At 41.0% G+C, this 21,324-nt stretch overlaps 1 protein-coding gene across 1 annotated transcript; it reads right to left on the reverse strand.

Annotated features, from left to right (window-relative positions):
• Positions 1–9: 9 nt before the first annotated feature.
• Positions 10–20,374, reverse strand: LOC138378872 (zinc finger protein 75D-like). The gene is made up of 7 exons (XM_069464193.1): positions 19,928–20,374; positions 18,493–18,685; positions 17,678–17,769; positions 17,215–17,341; positions 9,956–10,485; positions 85–188; positions 10–25 (listed from the first exon to the last, which is right to left on the reverse strand). The coding sequence occupies exons 1-7, from the start codon at positions 20,336–20,338 to the stop codon at positions 10–12; spliced, it is 1,473 nt and encodes a 490-aa protein (XP_069320294.1). The 5' UTR covers positions 20,339–20,374.
• Positions 20,375–21,324: the final 950 nt, after the last annotated feature.

The raw sequence follows: 21,324 nt of genomic DNA on the forward strand, positions 1-21,324 counted from the left end.
CATGAGCATCTATATGGTTTTATTCCTTGGTGTGTCATGAAGTGCTTATTACGATCTGAACTCCATCTAAATCTCCTATCACACTGTTGACATTTATAGGGTTTCTCTTCAGTGTGAATTCTCTGGTGCTTAATAAGGTCAGAGCTAACTTTGAAGCTTTTCCCACATTCCTGACACGTAAAAGGTTTCTCTACTGTGTGGCCTTTCCCATGAAGATCTGTAAGTTTTGGAAGCTCTTCTTTACAAGATGAAAGTTTCTTTCTTTTCTTCCCTGGAAAAGCTCGACACCATTTCTGAACCCTGTGTGTATCACCATGATTTACCTTGTTCGTTGTTTTCTGGGAAACTTCCATTCTGGTCTTTTCTGATACTTTGCATCCTGGTATTTGTATTTCTGATGCAGGAACAGATACAGGCTGATCGTTTCCAGTGTGTTTTTTGAGCATTAACCCTGTTAGAATCAACAGAAGAATCAGCCATCTGTATCTCAGTACAAGAAAACTACACAAATGGAGACAAAAGTCAATGATGATTGCTTTTAAAAAAAATACAGGAACAAGTTATTTCTAGTTCATTTCTCCTTGATCCTCCCCATGAGGCATAACAACAAACCCATTAAATAATGCTAGAAATAACACAAACAAAATTCTAAAAAGTGTTAAGAAAAAGACAAACCGGTTTTGGACCCCAGAACTAGAATCATAATGTAGCAGGCTGTCTTACATCCCCATACCCAACAGAAAAAGGCAACCCAGATCCCAGGTTGTTCCAACCCTCAACCTATCAACAGAAGGCTTCCTGGGTAGGTTTATTCCTTCCCCAGCATGAATGGGAGACCTGACAACATCAAGCAAACCACACATCACTGGCAAAGGGGATCAGCCTGGAGTCCTGTCAACAGTAAGTGGCAAGGAGAGGAACTTGCCCTCCCTACTGGGCTACAGACTCTCCTCAACCCAAGCCGAAAGATACCAAAACGTACAAGCAGAACTGGCAGTAGGGATCCAGCCACATCAAGAGGAATGCTTGGGAAGCCTCTGGAATACTGTAGATATGAGAATCCCTCCACTCAGTAGGAGACACCAAAGTGGGCAGGCAGAACTGGCAAGAGGGAAACAGCCACAACAAGCGGCCTGGACTATGAAGTCTCTTAATCCCCATGGGTCTGAGACTCTCTTTCCCCACTGAGATATACCCTAGCCTAAGAAAATGCTTTCCACACCCTCAGGCAGCAGCAGCAGCAGCAAGGACCCATGGGAGCCCCAGAAGTACCAGATAAACCAAGGAGACCAAAATAACACCACACAGGCTCTGAAAATTATCACTGGAAGCATATCCTACAAAAGAAGGAAAGAACCTCTATGCTAAACTAAAACAGGGTGACTGCCTGCTAAAATAAAATATGATTTAACTACGACCCAGACTTTCCTAACATAATAGACAAAATGATCAAGCAATGGAAATATGACAAAAATGTAATCAAACTAAACATCAAAACCAGAAAACCTAAAAACATGTGGAAATCAAACAAAACACTTCCAAATAACCCATGATTCAAACAGAAAGTCTCAAAGGATATTTAAAAATAGAGTCAAACTGAGGAAGGAAATCGCAGAGCGTGTAAACAGGTGGAAAACCATACCATGCTCGTGGATCGGAAGAATCAACATTGTTAAAATGTCTATACCACCCAAAGTGATCTACAGATTCAATGCAATCCCTATTAAATTACCAACATCATTTTTCACAGATACAGAAAAAATAATTTTACGCTTTGTATGGAACCAGAGAAGACCCCGTGTAGCAAAAGAAATTTTAGGCAATAAAAACAAAATGGGAGATATTAATTTACCAGACTTCAAACTATACTACAAGGCCGTGGTTATTAAAACTGCATGGTATTGGCACAAGTGCAGGGGCACAGACCAGTGGAACAGAACACAAAATCCAGATATAAAACCATCCTCATAGAGCCATCTAATCTTTGACAAAGCAGACAAAAATATACTCTGGGGAAAAGAATCTTTATTCGATAAATGGTGCTGGGAAAACTGGATAGCCACATGCAGAAGACTGAAACAGGACCCACAGCTTTCACCTCTCACAAGCACCACATATACTCAGCAGCAAATTGGTTTCCCTGATCATCACCGAAGTGCACATTTGGGAATAACACCAATTGGGTGTCAGACAGATGTAGGGGATGGCTGTCTACCTACATAATGAGTGTGATGTGCACTGTCTCGGGAATGGACAGGCTTGAAGCTCTGACTCGGGGGGTGGGGGACGTGGGCAATATACATAACCTAAACTTTTGTACCCCCATAATAAGCTGAAATTAAAAAATTGAGTTGAATGAACATAAAATTACAATATATCAAAATATATGGAATTCAAGTTGAAGAAGTCCTCAGAGAGAAATTTATAGCTCTAAATGTTAACAATAGAAAAGAGGAAAGGCCTCAAATCAATAATCTAAGTTCCTACCTCAAGAAACTAGAAAAAAGGGAAAATACGCCCAAAGCAGAATGAAAAAGGAAATACCTATGAGGGCAGAGAGCATCATCGATAAAAGGTATGCTCTTCAACAAATTAATAAAACTGATAAAACTCTATCAAGATTGACAAAAATAAAAAGAAGACACAGATCACCAATATCCAGAAGGAAATAGAGCATACCACTACACATTCTACAGCAACTAAAAACATAAGAGAATACCATGAGCTTTAAGTTCACGAATTTTAAAAGTTAGGGAAAATGGAACAATTCCTTGAAAACCAGAAACTACTAAAATCCAACCAACATGAAGCAGATAACCCGAACAGTACTATGACCATTAAAGAAACTGAATTCATAATTTTAAAGCTTCCCCAAAAGAAATATGCAGATCCAGATAGTGTCACTGGAGAATTCTACCAAATATTTAAAGAATTAACGACTGTGATGAATGTCTTCCAAAAAAGAGGAGGAAATACTACCCAACTCATTTGATAAGGACAGTGTTACCCTGATACCAAAACCATACAAAGGCAGTACTAAATTAAAAGAAACAAAAACTACACACTAACATTTCCCAAGAATTTAAATGCAACAATTATCAACAAAATATTGGCAAACTCAGTGCAACAATGCAACAATGCATTGTTGCAACAGTGCAACAATGTATAAGGAGAATGATATACCATGACCAAGTGGGATTCATCGCAGGTATGCAAAGCTGGTTCAACATTTGAAAATCAATCAACATAACCCACCTGATCAACAAACTAAAGAGAAAAGATCATATGTTTCCATCAACTGACACAGAAAAAGTAATTGACAAAATCCCACATCCATTTATGAGTAAAAAAACACTCATAAAGTTAGGAATTATATCAACTTGATAAAGAATATCAAGAAAAACCCCTTAATAGGTAATGGTGAAAGACTGAATGTTTTCATGCTAAAATTGGGAACAAGATAAGGATGTCTGCTGTCACCACTCTTATTCAACATAGTGGATCTAATGCAATAAGGCAAGACAAAGAAATCAAAGGTATTGTAGATGATATGGATTGCCTATGTAGAAAATCTCAAGGAATCTACCAAAAAACCCTTAGAACTAATAAGTGAATTCAGTACAGTCACAGGATAAAATAACAAAATGCAAAATCAATGGCATTCCGATCTAAAAACAATGAACATGCAGAAACCAAAATTAAAAATAATACGATTTATAATTGCTCCAATGAAAATGAAAAGCTAGGGCATATACTCACCAAAACATACAGAGTATATGTATGCTGAAAACTACAAAAAGTTACTGGAAGAAATTAAAGAAGACCTAACTTAATAGAGACATACTGTGTTTGTGGATTGGAAGAATCAACATTTAATAGCAAAGATGTCAATCTTCCTCAAACGGATGTATAGCTTTAATGCAACTTCTGGCAAAATCCCAACAAAGTTTATTATAGACATAAATATGCTTACACTAAAATTTACATGGAAAGGCATAGGCCCCAGAATAGCTGAAAGAATATTGACAAAGAATAAAGTGGGGCCGGGCGCGGTGGCTCACGCCTGTAATCCTAGCACTCTGGGAGGCCGAGGTGGGCGGATCGCTCAAGGTCAGGAGTTCGAGACCAGCCTGATCAAGAGCGAGACCCCGTCTTTACTAAAAATAGAAAGAAATTATCTGGCCAACAAAAATATATATACAAAAATTAGCCGGGCATGTTGGCGCATGCCTGTAGTCCCAGTTACTCGGGAGGTGAGGCAGGAGGATGGCTTAAGCCCAGGAGTTTGAGGTTGCTGTGAGCTAGGCTGACGCCACGGCACTCACTCTAGCCCGGGCAACAAAGCAAGACTCTGTCTCAAAAAAAAAAAAAAAAAAGAATAAAGTGGGAAGAATCACTCTACCCGATAGATATGAAGGCTAGCTATATAGCTACAGTAATCAAAACAGTGCAATATTGGCAGAGGGATAGACACAGCTCAGTGGAACAGAATAGATGTACACAAATGTGCCCAACTGATCTTTGATGAAAAAGCACAAAAGCAATTCGATGGAGGAAGGACAGCCTTTTCAACAAATGACGCTGAAGTAATTGGACCTCCACAGGCAAAACAAACAAACAAACAAAACCCTTAACCTCACATCTTATATAATAATTAACTCAAAATGAATCAGGGACTTAAATGTAAAAAATTTTAAATTATAAAAGTTTTAGGAGAAAACAAAGCAGAAAATTTTAGGGATAGAGAGGTGAGCTAGTTGGAGTTCTAGACTTGACACCAAAAACACAATCTATAACAGGACAAAAGGGAATACCAGTCCTTATCAACGTTAAAAACGTTTATTTTGTGGAAGCCCATGGGAAGAATATAAAGATGATATACAGACTAGGAAAAAATTCTTTGCAAACCATTTATCCAACAAAGCCCTAGAATCTAGAATATAGATCTAGATTCTAGGTCTGGTCACAGGTACCCCTCCCTTCCCTAATGAGAAAAGCAGCAGCCCCTCCTATCCCTCAATACCTGCCCCAAAACTGAAACAAAGAAATTCCTTACTCCTAGTGCCAACATCTCCTGGCTGAGGAAGCTGCCATCCCCCAGCCCTAAGAACCTATATAAACCCACCCAGACTTCTGGGCGGCACGGCTTCTCTGGGCCCACTCCGTGGGTCCCGTGAGGCTCACCCGGGTCCCTCTCTCGGGACTCGTTACCCCCACCCGGGAGTGCTCCAATAAAGCCTCTTTACTTAGCCCTTTCAACTCTGCTCGTCTTTCTTTCTCTGGCGCCGGCCACTCCAAAAAACCTTACAATCGTTAGCCATTAGAGAAATGCAAATCAAAAACACAAGGAGATATCACTACACACCTATCAAAGTGGCTAAAATTTAAAAAGTACTGACAGTAAACACTGGCAAGGATGTGGAGACACTGGGTCTCTCACACATTACTAGAGGCAATGTAAACTGATGCAGCCACTGTGGAAAACAGTTTGGTACTTTTTTATAAAATTAAATATGCATTAATAATGACCATATCAACCAGCAATTGCACACTTGAGACATTTATCCCAGAGAAATGAAAATTTATCTCTACACGAAAACCTGTACACAAATGTTCATGGCAGCTTTATTCATAAGAGCCAAAAACTGGAGACAGCAAAAATATCCTTCCTTGGCTGAATGGTTAAACAAATGGTGGCATATCAATTCCAAGGGATGCTGCTTAGCAGTAAAGAGGAATGAACTACTGATACATGCAACAATTTCGATACATTTCCAGGGAATTACTCTGAATGAAAAAAGCTAATCCCAAAAAGTTACGTACTTTGTAATTCCATTCACATAACGTTTTTCAAATGGCAAAATTTTAAGAATGTGGAACAGATTAGTGGTCGGCATGGGTTCACCGGGTGTGGCAGGGAAGTGTGCACGGTTTTAAAAGGGCAACACGGGGGATCCTTGTGCTAATGTAACTGTCCAGTATACTTTGGCTGTGGTGTTGAATACACACATCTGCACGTGGGATAGAATTGTATAGAACTAAATACACACACACACACACACACACACATGAATACAAGTGAAACTGGAGAAATCTGAATAAGATCAGTGGATTGTATCAATATCCTGGTTGTGATATCATACAATACTCTTGCAAAAGTTATCACTGTGGGAAACTGCGTAAAGTGTCCATGGGTTCTCTTCGTTATTACATTTTAAATCTACATGTGCATCTAAAATTATCTCAATAAAAACTTCAACTGAAAAAATATAGGAGCAGAGTCTTAACATGTTAAGCCCCTGTAAAGGTTTCTACAAGGAATGTTTCTCCTCTTCCCATGTATACACTTACCTGTAGGAGACTCTCTAAGGCTATCCCTGAACTCTTGGGGACCTTGGATCTATGGTTCTTCCCCTTGCTCTAAATAGGTCACTTTAAGTTCAGGATGCAATAATAATGCTCTGAGAATAAAACCTTGAGGTCATGGACTGTCATCTCAATTCCAGACTACCGTCAGGTAGAGTGAATAACACTTTTATACTTTTTTTTACTCCAAATGTTTAAATGGGCAGAATCTTGGATCCAATATCTTCTTTATACTCTACTGTGGATGTGGGTAGATATGCAATGAGGAAGCTAAGAAGTAAATGTAAGGCAGATAGAGGAAAACAACTTAGGGAATGGGAATCCCGTTATACTGAAGTAGACTTGGTTAGACATGATAGTGGCTTAGACAAGGATGATGAAAGTGGAAGGGCTTGAGACATGGCTGGATTCAGGCTATAGCTTGAAGATAGACCTAAGAGAACCTGCCAATGGATCAGCTGTGGAGTATAACAGAAAGATTGGAGTCAAGGATGAGTGACAGGATTTTGGCCTTGGCAACTGGGTAAATGGGGGTTCCCTTTACTGAGATGGAAAAGATATGACAAGAGAAGGTTTTTAGGGTGGAGGTGAGGGTATGATAGATCAAGAATTCTATTTAGAATGTAGAAGTGAGACATGTGTATTAATAAAAAGCTCCCCTGGTGAACCAGGTAAGCCTTTTCTTTCCCCCACACCATCAAGCTGAGAACCAACCAGCTATTAGAACACTGGGACTCTCTCACAGGGTCCATTTTCCATAAACCGAGGACATAACATATTATTCAACTTCTACACAGAAGGAAGGAATATTTACCTATGCCGATGGCATTCTCATAGATATCCTGCATAACATTCATGTAGAGAGTCTTCTGAGAAGTATCCAATAATTGCCATTCTTCCTCAGAAAAATACAGAGCCACATCTTCAAACGTCAACAAACTCTAGAGAACAGAATGGGCTGTAGTTTAGTACTTGCCACTCTAGAAGTTGTCCTACCACCCGTCTCTGAATTACACAGTAGGTCAGGGGCAGAAGAAGTTAACAACACAAGATTTAGGGGGAAAAAAGCGAGATGGCAGAAAGGAAGAAGCAAAGAGGATCAGTCAACAGCCTAGGAGGTGCCCAATTCCCACAGTGCCAAGCCTATTTGGCTAGAAGACAGTTGGGGCCAACATGCCTCAAAGCACCTGCTGGACACTATGGGTCCTAGTCAGCAGGGGCAAGCAGACACAAGGCCATGTTCAGGTTGCCTGAAAAACCTGGAGAGTACAGCTCACCTGGGACTTAGGCAGGATGAGCTCAGATGCCATCTTCTGGTCTTTGGGGCTTTTCTGCTCAGAAGAGACTAAAATCTGTTCAGCCTGCGCAGCTGTAAGTGGAAAAAAGCCAGAGAAAATGTCTCTTTCCTGTTTACGAACATCCTGAGCTGATTTCTAAAATACATCAGGATGCCTTCACTAAAGACAGGTCACCTTGACAAGTGTGTGTGTGGTGCCCAGAAGTGGCCTTTTCATTGTAAATAAGAACCAAATATCCACCACTCATAGAACTGGTTCCCCGGTTAGTTCATTATTTCTCCAGATTTCATGAGAGAAATCAGTAAAAGGAAATACATACATTTTTCCTCCCATAAAATAAATTGTTTATTGAGCTGGGCAAAATAGGTCTGAAAATGAAGGACTTAGGTCCCCAGTGTACAGCAGGAAATGTGGAAGACTTTTCTCTTTCATTAGTTTTTCCCTGTTGTACAATTTTCTTCACATTCTGCTATTGACAGCTCATGTCTGATCCCAGTTTCTCCTGCAACTTGTGAGAGTGAGGTGGCCCCACCTGCCCCTGCTCCATCTTCTTCTCTTCTTTCAAATTTCAAAGGAGCAGAGTTCACAGTGTGAGTATCAGGGTTCGTGGTTTGGATATTTCTGTCCCCCAGGCCAACCCCGACCTTCACCCACCTTTGATCTACAGTAATCCCACCTGGGAGACATCACAGCTGCTAGCATAGCTGTACACCTGGAAATTTCCCATGACATTCTAGCTGAACCAATTACTCTCACAGCTCCCAGGAGAAAAGAATTATGATCAAGCTCCTCACCTCTTTCATATACAGGATGGCTTTCTTTGTGAGTATTCCTGCTCAGCTGTTCTCGTAGTACCTGGCGTGTGTTCCAACATTCATTCTGGAACATGCCCATCGGTTGGGGCTCTCCTGGCTTCCACCTGAAGCCTGGGGCCACTGCTGTTCCTCCCACGAGCACTGCTTCCTTTCCCAGCTCATGGGCTGTGACCTAGAAATAATCCCCATCCTCATCAACACAGAACTTACTTTTGGTTTTGGGGTGGTAGTGGAGGGAGGAACAAGAGTAGGGCCCAGATTTGGGGAGTACGTGACATCAATGAAAGGAATAAAAAGACTGAGGAGGTACTGTGCCACTATGCTCCCATAAAGAACTATACTCAAAATCTGGGAAAGTTAGGATAAAATGGAAAAGGCTATGAACAATGCCACTACCCCTCCAACCCAGCAATCCCCATCCCTGTGCACAGAGACCCAGCTCAAGCTATAGGCAGCGTTGGGCAGCCTGCCTGTTCCCCTTCACTGGCTTGCTTTATTGGCTTGGGTCCTTGCCTTTATGGATTTCTATCTCCTAGTTTTCTCCAAAGGATAAGAAATTGAATTAAAAAACTCATTCTTGTCAGCCAGAATTTCCAATCCTCCCATAGCCAGGGAAACATTTCATGGGGAAAGAGAATGGAATGGAGGATGGGGGAAGAGTAGGGCTCCAACCTCCCTCCACATAACTTGGTTGTAATAAGACATCAAAAATATGTCCTGCCTCGGATTCTTTAAGGTGGGCTCCTGAGGAAAGGAAGTGTGCTGCCATCTCCCAGAGGCATACCTTGGTTCCCCACTCTCCAGCACGGCCAAGGACAGGCCACAAAGGGAGGGCACTGGAGGCTCTTTTCTCCCGGCCCAGAGATACGTGTTCCCACTACAGAGGACACTACCCCTCAGCATCCTGATTCCCTCCACTTCTCTGTTGGCATTTTCTTTGTTCCATATCTTTGTTTCCCTTTTTTCCCTTTTTATTTCTTCTCTTTTATTGCAGTCTCCCTAGAGTTGTTTGATTTATATTTCTGTTTCTCTCCTTTGGTCTCTCTAAGCAGTGTCCATTTTTTGGACCTTTTCTCCTTTCCCAACTCCTTCTGGCCTTTTATTTCTGTTTCTAAGAACTTAAGTCTTGCTTCTTTAGCCATGCCACACTAGGCCCACCACTTTCAATTCACACTGGTCCTAAATTGGGAAAAAATATATTTCTTTTCTCTTACGCCAGGAAAGACTCTGCCAGGAACTCTGAAACCCTTGGCCTGACTATTACTGCATGTCTGTCATTTGAGATCCCACCTAGTTGTCCTAAAGGAACAACAGAAGAGTGACTCAATCTTTCTTATTCCCTGACAACCTCCCACCCCAATATATGCACCACTATCCTATTTCATTGCATATGTAAGGAATCTTTTGTCTTACCTCATTCTTTGTTCCATCAGGTTTTCTCTGCAAGCATTCTACCAGGAACACAGCCTGTTTGACATTCTGGGGATGATGCTCTCCTGTGTGAATTCTTTGGTGTGTCTGTAGATGTGTATTATGACTAAAGCTTTTCCCACACCATGAGCATCTATATGGTTTTATTCCTTGGTGTGTCATGAAGTGCTTCTTACGATCTGAACTCCATCTAAATCTCCTATCACACTGTTGACATTTATAGGGTTTCTCTTCAGTGTGAATTCTCTGGTGCTTAATAAGGTCAGAGCTAACTTTGAAGCTTTTCCCACATTCCTGACACGTAAAAGGTTTCTCTACTGTGTGGCCTTTCCCATGAAGATCTGTAAGTTTTGGAAGCTCTTCTTTACAAGATGAAAGTTTCTTTCTTTTCTTCCCTGGAAAAGCTCGACACCATTTCTGAACCCTGTGTGTATCACCATGATTTACCTTGTTCGTTGTTTTCTGGGAAACTTCCATTCTGGTCTTTTCTGATACTTTGCATCCTGGTATTTGTATTTCTGATGCAGGAACAGATACAGGCTGATCGTTTCCAGTGTGTTTTTTGAGCATTAACCCTGTTAGAATCAACAGAAGAATCAGCCATCTGTATCTCAGTACAAGAAAACTACACAAATGGAGACAAAAGTCAATGATGATTGCTTTTAAAAAAAGTACAGGAACAAGTTATTTCTAGTTCATTTCTCCTTGATCCTCCCCATGAGGCATAACAGCAAACCCATTAAATAATGCTAGAAATAACACAAACAAAATTCTAAAAAGTGTGAAGAAAAAGACAAACCGGTTTTGGACCCCAGAACTAGAATCATAATGTAGCAGGCTGTCTTACATCCCCATACCCAACAGAAAAAGGCAACCCAGATACCAGGTTGTTCCAACCCTCAACCTATCAACAGAAGGCTTCCTGGGTAGGTTTATTCCTTCCCCAGCATGAATGGGAAACCTGACAACATCAAGCAAACCACACATCACTGGCAAAGGGGATCAGCCTGGAGTCCTGTCAACTGTAAGTGGCTAGGAGAGGAACTTGCCCTCCCTACTGGGCTACAGACTCTCCTCAACCCAAGCCGAAAGATACCAAAACGTACAAGCAGAACTGGCAGTAGGGATCCAGCCACATCAAGAGGAATGCTTGGGAAGCCTCTGGAATACTGTAGATATGAGACTCCCTCCATTCAGTAGGAGACACCAAAGTGGGCAGGCAGAACTGGCAAGAGGGAAACAGCCACAACAAGCGGCCTGGACTATGAACTCTCTTAATCCCCATGAGTCTGAGACTCTCCTACCCCACTGAGATATACCCTAGCCTAAGAAAATTCTCTCTACACCCTCAGGCAGCAGCAGCAGGGACCCATGGGAGCCCCAGAAGTACCAGATAAACCAAGGAGACCAAAATAACACCACACAGGCTCTGAAAATTATCACTGGAAGCATATCCTACAAAAGAAGGAAAGAACCTCTATGCTAAACTAAAACAGGGTGACTGCCTGCTAAAATAAAATATTATTTAACTATGACCCAGACTTTCCTAACATAATAGACAAAATGATCAAGCAATGGAAATATGACAAAAATGTAATCAAACTAAACATCAAAACCAGAAAACTTAAAAACATGTGGAAATCAAACAAAACACTTCCAAATAACCCATGATTCAAACAGAAAGTCTCAAAGGATATTTAAAAATAGAGTCAAACTGAGGAAGGAAATAGCAGAGCGTGTAAACAGGTGGAAAACCATACCATGCTCGTGGATTGGAAGAATCAACATTGTTAAAATGGCTATACCACCCAAAGTGATCTACAGATTCAATGCAATCCCTATTAAATTACCAACATCATTTTTCACAGATACAGAAAAACTAATTTTACGCTTTGCATGGAACCAGAGAAGACCCCGTGTAGCAAAAGAAATTTTAGGGAATAGAAACCAAATGGGAGATATTAATTTACCAGACTTCAAACTATACTGCAAGGCTGTGGTTATTAAAACTGCATGGTATTGGCACAAGTGCAGGGGCACAGACCAGTGGAACAGAACACAAAATCCAGATATAAAACTATCCTCATAGAGCCATCTAATCTTTGACAAAGCAGACAAAAATATACTCTGGGGAAAGAATCTTTATTCGATAAATGGTGTTGAGAAAACTGGATAGCCACATGCAGAAGACTGAAACAGGACCCACAGCTTTCACCTCTCACAAGCACCACATATACTCAGCAGCAAATTCGTTTCCCTGATCATCACCTAAGTGCACATTTGGGAATAACACCAATTGGGTGTCAGACAAATGTGGGGGATGGCTGTCTACCTACATAATGAGTGTGATGCGCACTGTCTCAGGAATGGACAGGCTTGAAGCTCTGACTCGGGGGGTGGTGAGCGTCGGCAATATACATAACCTAAACTTTTGTACCCCCATAATAAGCTGAAATTAAAAAATTGAGTTGAATGAACATAAAATTACAATATATCAAAATATATGGAATTCAAGTTGAAGAAGTCCTCAGAGAGAAATTTATAGCTCTAAATGTTAACAATAGAAAAGAGGAAAGGCCTCAAATCAATAATCTAAGTTCCTACCTCAAGAAACTAGAAAAAAGGGAAAATACGCCCAAAGCAGAATGAAAAAGGAAATACCTATGAGGGCAGAGAGCATCATCGATAAAAGGTATGCTCTTCAACAAATTAATAAAACTGATAAAACTCTATCAAGATTGACAAAAATAAAAAGAAGACACAGATCACCAATATCCAGAAGGAAATAGAGCATACCACTACACATTCTACAGCAACTAAAAACATAAGAGAATACCATGAGCTTTAAGTTCACGAATTTTAAAAGTTAGGGAAAATGGAACAATTCCTTGAAAACCAGAAACTACTAAAATCCAACCAACATGAAGCAGATAACCCGAACAGTACTATGACCATTAAAGAAACTGAATTCATAATTTTAAAGCTTCCCCAAAAGAAATATGCAGATCCAGATAGTGTCACTGGAGAATTCTACCAAATATTTAAAGAATTAACGACTGTGATGAATGTCTTCCAAAAAAGAGGAGGAACTACTACCCAACTCATTTGATAAGGACAGTGTTACCCTGATACCAAAACCATACAAAGGCAGTACTAAATTAAAAGAAACAAAAACTACACACTAACATTTCCCAAGAATTTAAATGCAACAATTATCAACAAAATATTGGCAAACTCAGTGCAACAATGCAACAATGCATTGTTGCAACAGTGCAACAATGTATAAGGAGAATGATATACCATGACCAAGTGGGATTCATCGCAGGTATGCAAAGCTGGTTCAACATTTGAAAATCAATCAACATAACCCACCTGATCAACAAACTAAAGAGAAAAGATCATATGTTTCCATCAACTGACACAGAAAAAGTAATTGACAAAATCCCACATCCATTTATGAGTAAAAAAACACTCATAAAGTTAGGAATTATATCAACTTGATAAAGAATATCAAGAAAAACCCCTTAATAGGTAATGGTGAAAGACTGAATGTTTTCATGCTAAAATTGGGAACAAGATAAGGATGTCTGCTGTCACCACTCTTATTCAACATAGTGGATCTAATGCAATAAGGCAAGACAAAGAAATCAAAGGTATTGTAGATGATATGGATTGCCTATGTAGAAAATCTCAAGGAATCTACCAAAAAACCTCTTAGAACTAATAAGTGAATTCAGTACAGTCACAATTTAAAATAACAAAATGCAAAATCAATGGCATTCCGATCTAAAAACAATGAACATGCAGAAACCAAAATTAAAAATAATACGATTTATAATTGCTCCAATGAAAATGAAAAGCTAGGGCATATACTCACCAAAACATACAGAGTATATGTATGCTGAAAACTACAAAAAGTTACTGGAAGAAATTAAAGAAGACCTAACTTAATAGAGACATACTGTGTTTGTGGATTGGAAGAATCAACATTTAATAGCAAAGATGTCAATCTTCCTCAAACGGATGTATAGCTTTAATGCAACTTCTGGCAAAATCCCAACAAAGTTTATTATAGACATAAATATGCTTACACTAAAATTTACATGGAAAGGCATAGGCCCCAGAATAGCTGAAAGAATATTGACAAAGAATAAAGTGGGGCCGGGCGCGGTGGCTCACGCCTGTAATCCTAGCACTCTGGGAGGCCGAGGTGGGCGGATCGCTCAAGGTCAGGAGTTCGAGACCAGCCTGATCAAGAGCGAGACCCCGTCTTTACTAAAAATAGAAAGAAATTATCTGGCCAACAAAAATATATATACAAAAATTAGCCGGGCATGTTGGCGCATGCCTGTAGTCCCAGTTACTCGGGAGGTGAGGCAGGAGGATGGCTTAAGCCCAGGAGTTTGAGGTTGCTGTGAGCTAGGCTGACGCCACGGCACTCACTCTAGCCCGGGCAACAAAGCAAGACTCTGTCTCAAAAAAAAAAAAAAAAAAGAATAAAGTGGGAAGAATCACTCTACCCGATAGATATGAAGGCTAGCTATATAGCTACAGTAATCAAAACAGTGCAATATTGGCAGAGGGATAGACACAGCTCAGTGGAACAGAATAGATGTACACAAATGTGCCCAACTGATCTTTGATGAAAAAGCACAAAAGCAATTCGATGGAGGAAGGACAGCCTTTTCAACAAATGACGCTGAAGTAATTGGACCTCCACAGGCAAAACAAACAAACAAACAAAACCCTTAACCTCACATCTTATATAATAATTAACTCAAAATGAATCAGGGACTTAAATGTAAAAAATTTTAAATTATAAAAGTTTTAGGAGAAAACAAAGCAGAAAATTTTAGGGATAGAGAGGTGAGCTAGTTGGAGTTCTAGACTTGACACCAAAAACACAATCTATAACAGGACAAAAGGGAATACCAGTCCTTATCAACGTTAAAAACGTTTATTTTGTGGAAGCCCATGGGAAGAATATAAAGATGATATACAGACTAGGAAAAAATTCTTTGCAAACCATTTATCCAACAAAGCCCTAGAATCTAGAATATAGATCTAGATTCTAGGTCTGGTCACAGGTACCCCTCCCTTCCCTAATGAGAAAAGCAGCAGCCCCTCCTATCCCTCAATACCTGCCCCAAAACTGAAACAAAGAAATTCCTTACTCCTAGTGCCAACATCTCCTGGCTGAGGAAGCTGCCATCCCCCAGCCCTAAGAACCTATATAAACCCACCCAGACTTCTGGGCGGCACGGCTTCTCTGGGCCCACTCCGTGGGTCCCGTGAGGCTCACCCGGGTCCCTCTCTCGGGACTCGTTACCCCCACCCGGGAGTGCTCCAATAAAGCCTCTTTACTTAGCCCTTTCAACTCTGCTCGTCTTTCTTTCTCTGGCGCCGGCCACTCCAAAAAACCTTACAATCGTTAGCCATTAGAGAAATGCAAATCAAAAACACAATGAGATATCACTACACACCTATCAAAGTGGCTAAAATTTAAAAAGTACTGACAGTAAACACTGGCAAGGATGTGGAGACACTGGGTCTCTCACACATTACTAGAGGCAATGTAAACTGATGCAGCCACTGTGGAAAACAGTTTGGTACTTTTTTATAAAATTAAATATGCATTAATAATGACCATATCAACCAGCAATTGCACACTTGAGACATTTATCCCAGAGAAATGAAAATTTATCTCTACACGAAAACCTGTACACAAATGTTCATGGCAGCTTTATTCATAAGAGCCAAAAACTGGAGACAGCAAAAATATCCTTCCTTGGCTGAATGGTTAAACAAATGGTGGCATATCAATTCCAAGGGATGCTGCTTAGCAGTAAAGAGGAATGAACTACTGATACATGCAACAATTTCGATACATTTCCAGGGAATTACTCTGAATGAAAAAAGCTAATCCCAAAAAGTTACGTACTTTGTAATTCCATTCACATAACGTTTTTCAAATGGCAAAATTTTAAGAATGTAGAACAGATTAGTGGTCGGCATGGGTTCACTGGGTGTGGCAGGGAAGTGTGCACGGTTTTAAAAGGGCAACACGGGGGATCCTTGTGCTAATGTAACTGTCAAGTATACTTTGGCTGTGGTGTTGAATACACACATCTGCACGTGGGATAGAATTGTATAGAACTAAATACACACACACACACACACACACACACACACATGAATACAAGTGAAACTGGAGAAATCTGAATAAGATCAGTGGATTGTATCAATATCCTGGTTGTGATATCATACAATACTCTTGCAAAAGTTATCACTGTGGGAAACTGCGTAAAGTGTCCATGGGTTCTCTTCGTTATTACATTTTAAATCTACATGTGCATCTAAAATTATCTCAATAAAAACTTCAACTGAAAAAATATAGGAGCAGAGTCTTAACATGTTAAGCCCCTGTAAAGGTTTCTACAAGGAATGTTTCTCCTCTTCCCATGTATACACTTACCTGTAGGAGACTCTCTAAGGCTATCCCTGAACTCTTGGGGACCTTGGATCTATGGTTCTTCCCCTTGCTCTAAATAGGTCACTTTAAGTTCAGGATGCAATAATAATGCTCTGAGAATAAAACCTTGAGGTCATGGACTGTCATCTCAATTCCAGACTACCGTCAGGTAGAGTGAATAACACTTTTATACTTTTTTTTACTCCAAATGTTTAAATGGGCAGAATCTTGGATCCAATATCTTCTTTATACTCTACTGTGGATGTGGGTAGATATGCAATGAGGAAGCTAAGAAGTAAATGTAAGGCAGATAGAGGAAAACAACTTAGGGAATGGGAATCCCGTTATACTGAAGTAGACTGGGTAAGACATGATAGTGGCTTAGACAAGGATGATGAAAGTGGAAGGGCTTGAGACATGGCTGGATTCAGGCTATAGCTTGAAGATAGACCTAAGAGAACCTGCCAATGGATCAGCTGTGGAGTATAACAGAAAGATTGGAGTCAAGGATGAGTGACAGGATTTTGGCCTTGGCAACTGGGTAAATGGGGGTTCCCTTTACTGAGATGGAAAAGATATGACAAGAGAAGGTTTTTAGGGTGGAGGTGAGGGTATGATAGATCAAGAATTCTATTTAGAATGTAGAAGTGAGACATGTGTATTAATAAAAAGCTCCCCTGGTGAACCAGGTAAGCCTTTTCTTTCCCCCACACCATCAAGCTGAGAACCAACCAGCTATTAGAACACTGGGACTCTCTCACAGGGTCCATTTTCCATAAACCGAGGACATAACATAATATTCAACTTCTACACAGAAGGAAGGAATATTTACCTATGCCGATGGCATTCTCATAGATATCCTGCATAACATTCATGTAGAGAGTCTTCTGAGAAGTATCCAATAATTGCCATTCTTCCTCAGAAAAATACAGAGCCACATCTTCAAACGTCAACAAACTCTAGAGAACAGAATGGGCTGTAGTTTAGTACTTGCCACTCTAGAAGTTGTCCTACCACCCGTCTCTGAATTACACAGTAGGTCAGGGGCAGAAGAAGTTAACAACACAAGATTTAGGGGGAAAAAAGCGAGATGGCAGAAAGGAAGAAGCAAAGAGGATCAGTCAACAGCCTAGGAGGTGCCCAATTCCCACAGTGCCAAGCCTATTTGGCTAGAAGACAGTTGGGGCCAACATGCCTCAAAGCACCTGCTGGACACTATGGGTCCTAGTCAGCAGGGGCAAGCAGACACAAGGCCATGTTCAGGTTGCCTGAAAAACCTGGAGAGTACAGCTCACCTGGGACTTAGGCAGGATGAGCTCAGATGCCATCTTCTGGTCTTTGGGGCTTTTCTGCTCAGAAGAGACTAAAATCTGTTCAGCCTGCGCAGCTGTAAGTGGAAAAAAGCCAGAGAAAATGTCTCTTTCCTGTTTACGAACATCCTGAGCTGATTTCTAAAATACATCAGGATGCCTTCACTAAAGACAGGTCACCTTGACAAGTGTGTGTGTGGTGCCCAGAAGTGGCCTTTTCATTGTAAATAAGAACCAAATATCCACCACTCATAGAACTGGTTCCCCGGTTAGTTCATTATTTCTCCAGATTTCATGAGAGAAATCAGTAAAAGGAAATACATACATTTTTCCTCCCATAAAATAAACTGTTTATTGAGCTGGGCAAAATAGGTCTGAAAATGAAGGACTTAGGTCCCCAGTGTACAGCAGGAAATGTGGAAGACTTTTCTCTTTCATTAGTTTTTCCCTGTTGTACAATTTTCTTCACATTCTGCTATTGACAGCTCATGTCTGATCCCAGTTTCTCCTGCAACTTGTGAGAGTGAGGTGGCCCCACCTGCCCCTGCTCCATCTTCTTCTCTTCTTTCAAATTTCAAAGGAGCAGAGTTCACAGTGTGAGTATCAGGGTTCGTGGTTTGGATATTTCTGTCCCCCAGGCCAACCCCGACCTTCACCCACCTTTGATCTACAGTAATCCCACCTGGGAGACATCACAGCTGCTAGCATAGCTGTACACCTGGAAATTTCCCATGACATCCTAGCTGAACCAATTACTATCACAGCTCCCAGGAGAAAAGAATTATGATCAAGCTCCTCACCTCTTTCATATACAGGATGGCTTTCTTTGTGAGTATTCCTGCTCAGCTGTTCTCGTAGTACCTGGCGTGTATTCCAACATTCATTCTGGAACATGCCCATCGGTTGGGGCTCTCCTGGCTTCCACCTGAAGCCTGGGGCCACTGCTGTTCCTCCCACGAGCACTGCTTCCTTTCCCAGCTCATGGGCTGTGACCTAGAAATAATCCCCATCCTCATCAACACAGAACTTACTTTTGGTTTTGGGGTGGTAGTGGAGGGAGGAACAAGAGTAGGGCCCAGATTTGGGGAGTACGTGACATCAATGAAAGGAATAAAAAGACTGAGGAGGTACTGTGCCACTATGCTCCCATAAAGAACTATACTCAAAATCTGGGAAAGTTAGGATAAAATGGAAAAGGCTATGAACAATGCCACTACCCCTCCAACCCAGCAATCCCCATCCCTGTGCACAGAGACCCAGCTCAAGCTATAGGCAGCGTTGGGCAGCCAGCCTGTTCCCCTTCACTGGCTTGCTTTATTGGCTTGGGTCCTTGCCTTTATGGATTTCTATCTCCTAGTTTTCTCCAAAGGATAAGAAATTGAATTAAAAAACTCATTCTTGTCAGCCAGAATTTCCAATCCTCCCATAGCCAGGGAAACATTTCATGGGGAAAGAGAATGGAATGGAGGATGGGGGAAGAGTAGGGCTCCAACCTCCCTCCACATAACTTGGTTGTAATAAGACATCACAAATATGTCCTGCCTCGGATTCTTTAAGGTGGGCTCCTGAGGAAAGGAAGTGTGCTGCCATCTCCCAGAGGCATACCTTGGTTCCCCACTCTCCAGCACGGCCAAGGACAGGCCACAAAGGGAGGGCACTGGAGGCTCTTTTCTCCCGGCCCAGAGATACGTGTTCCCACTACAGAGGACACTACCCCTCAGCATCCTGATTCCCTCCACTTCTCTGCTGGCATTTGTCTTTGTTCCATATCTTTGTTTCCCTTTTTTCCCTTTTTATTTCTTCTCTTTTATTGCAGTCTCCCTAGAGTTGTTTGATTTATATTTCTGTTTCTCTCCTTTGGTCTCTCTAAGCAGTGTCCATTTTTTGGACCTTTTCTCCTTTCCCAACTCCTTCTGGCCTTTTATTTCTGTTTCTAAGAACTTAAGTCGTGCTTCTTTAGCCATGCCACACTAGGCCCACCACTTTCAATTCACACTGGTCCTAAATTGGGAAAAAATATATTTCTTTTCTCTTACGCCAGGAAAGACTCTGCCAGGAACTCTGAAACCCTTGGCCTGACTATTACTGCATGTCTGTGATTTCGGATCCCACCTAGTTGTCCTAAAGGAACAACAGAAGATTGACTCAATCTTTCTTATTCCCTGACAACCTCCCACCCCAATATATGCACCACTATCCTATTTCATTGCATATGTAAGGAATCTTTTGTCTTACCTCATTCTTTGTTCCATCAGGTTTTCTCTGCAAGCATTCTACCAGGAACACAGCCTGTTTGACATTCTGGGGATGATGCTTCCGCACCCAGTTCTGGATGTCTCTGGGCAGCATGGCCAGGAACTGGTCTAGCACCAGCAGTTGGAAGATCTGCTCTTTCGAGTTAATCTCTGGCCTCAGCCACTGACGGCATAATTTCTGAAGCTGGCTGACAGCCTCGAGCGGCCCAGGTGCTTCATGATAACTGAAGCTCCTGAAGAGCCTGCGAGCGCTCTCAGGATCAAGATCCTCTATTTGTATGCTGTATTTCTTACTTTGACTAGATCTCTCTTTTACAGACCCCTTACTCTCCCACATAGACCCCATCTGGAGGTTCAAGCATGCATCTGCCTTCAGCTCTCTCCTCAGCATTTGCTCCACTGCCCCGTACCACCTTACACAGCTGAGACCCCGTCAAACAGATCTTCTTCCCAAGGGTACTGAGGGAGAGCAGGAAAAAAATACATGTCAAGAAGAAAGCCATGTGACATATATTTACTTGCTCTTTATCATCACAAAAAAATTAACAGAAAAGTTCCCGTTCTGCCTCCCCTATAAAATGAACTGCTAAGTATTAGGACACTCATTATGATAGATTATTCAGGAGGTATTAATATGTTTCTCTGCTTTTCTTTGCTACTCAACTTTGAAACAAGGCACAGCTCAGAGAAGGTAAATGTCAATCAATGTCTTTCTCTCTCTCTCTCTTTCTGTCTCTTTTTTTTTTTTTTTTTTTTTTGGTTAATAGTAGAGGAAAGGTTGGTGGGTGAGAAAACTAGCACCCATTGGCCAAATGGAGCTTTGAGATTATTTAATACTTAATCTGTGTGTTTCCTGTCCCAGCTTCACTAACAGGGCATATTTGAGTTTCTCTAAATTTTAAAAGATCATCTGAGTTTTTTTTTTCTTAAGTCAGCAGAAAAATGACTTCTGTGCCCCTTCTCATGAAGATTGAAGCCTTTATTTCATGGAACATTCAATACTCCCCTTTCCATCGTATTAATACCAGTAGGAGAACTGAGACAATGAGATCAGAGTAGAAGTAATTAGGGAAAAAGTAACCTTATTCCTCTCAGAAAATGTCCCTCCACTAAGCAAGCAGATCGTCAACACTGGTGGGGGCAGGGAAAGCACTTCTTTGAAAGACTTATAAAGGGCACTGTACACATTTGTACTTGTGCATTTAACTTTCTGTTTAACTTGAAAAACTTACAGCTGGCCTTTGCTTACAGATATCCAAATGTCAGGTCACACAGAAAAATAAATAAATAAAGAGAGAGAGAGAGATGGTGATGATTAAGGTTCTTGGTAGACAAGAAAGGTCTTAGTAATTGTAATCCTCCTGACTTTACATTTCC

This window comes from Eulemur rufifrons, chromosome 30 (genome assembly GCF_041146395.1).
Source record: "Eulemur rufifrons isolate Redbay chromosome 30, OSU_ERuf_1, whole genome shotgun sequence".
Classification (NCBI taxonomy): Eukaryota; Metazoa; Chordata; class Mammalia; order Primates; family Lemuridae; genus Eulemur; species Eulemur rufifrons.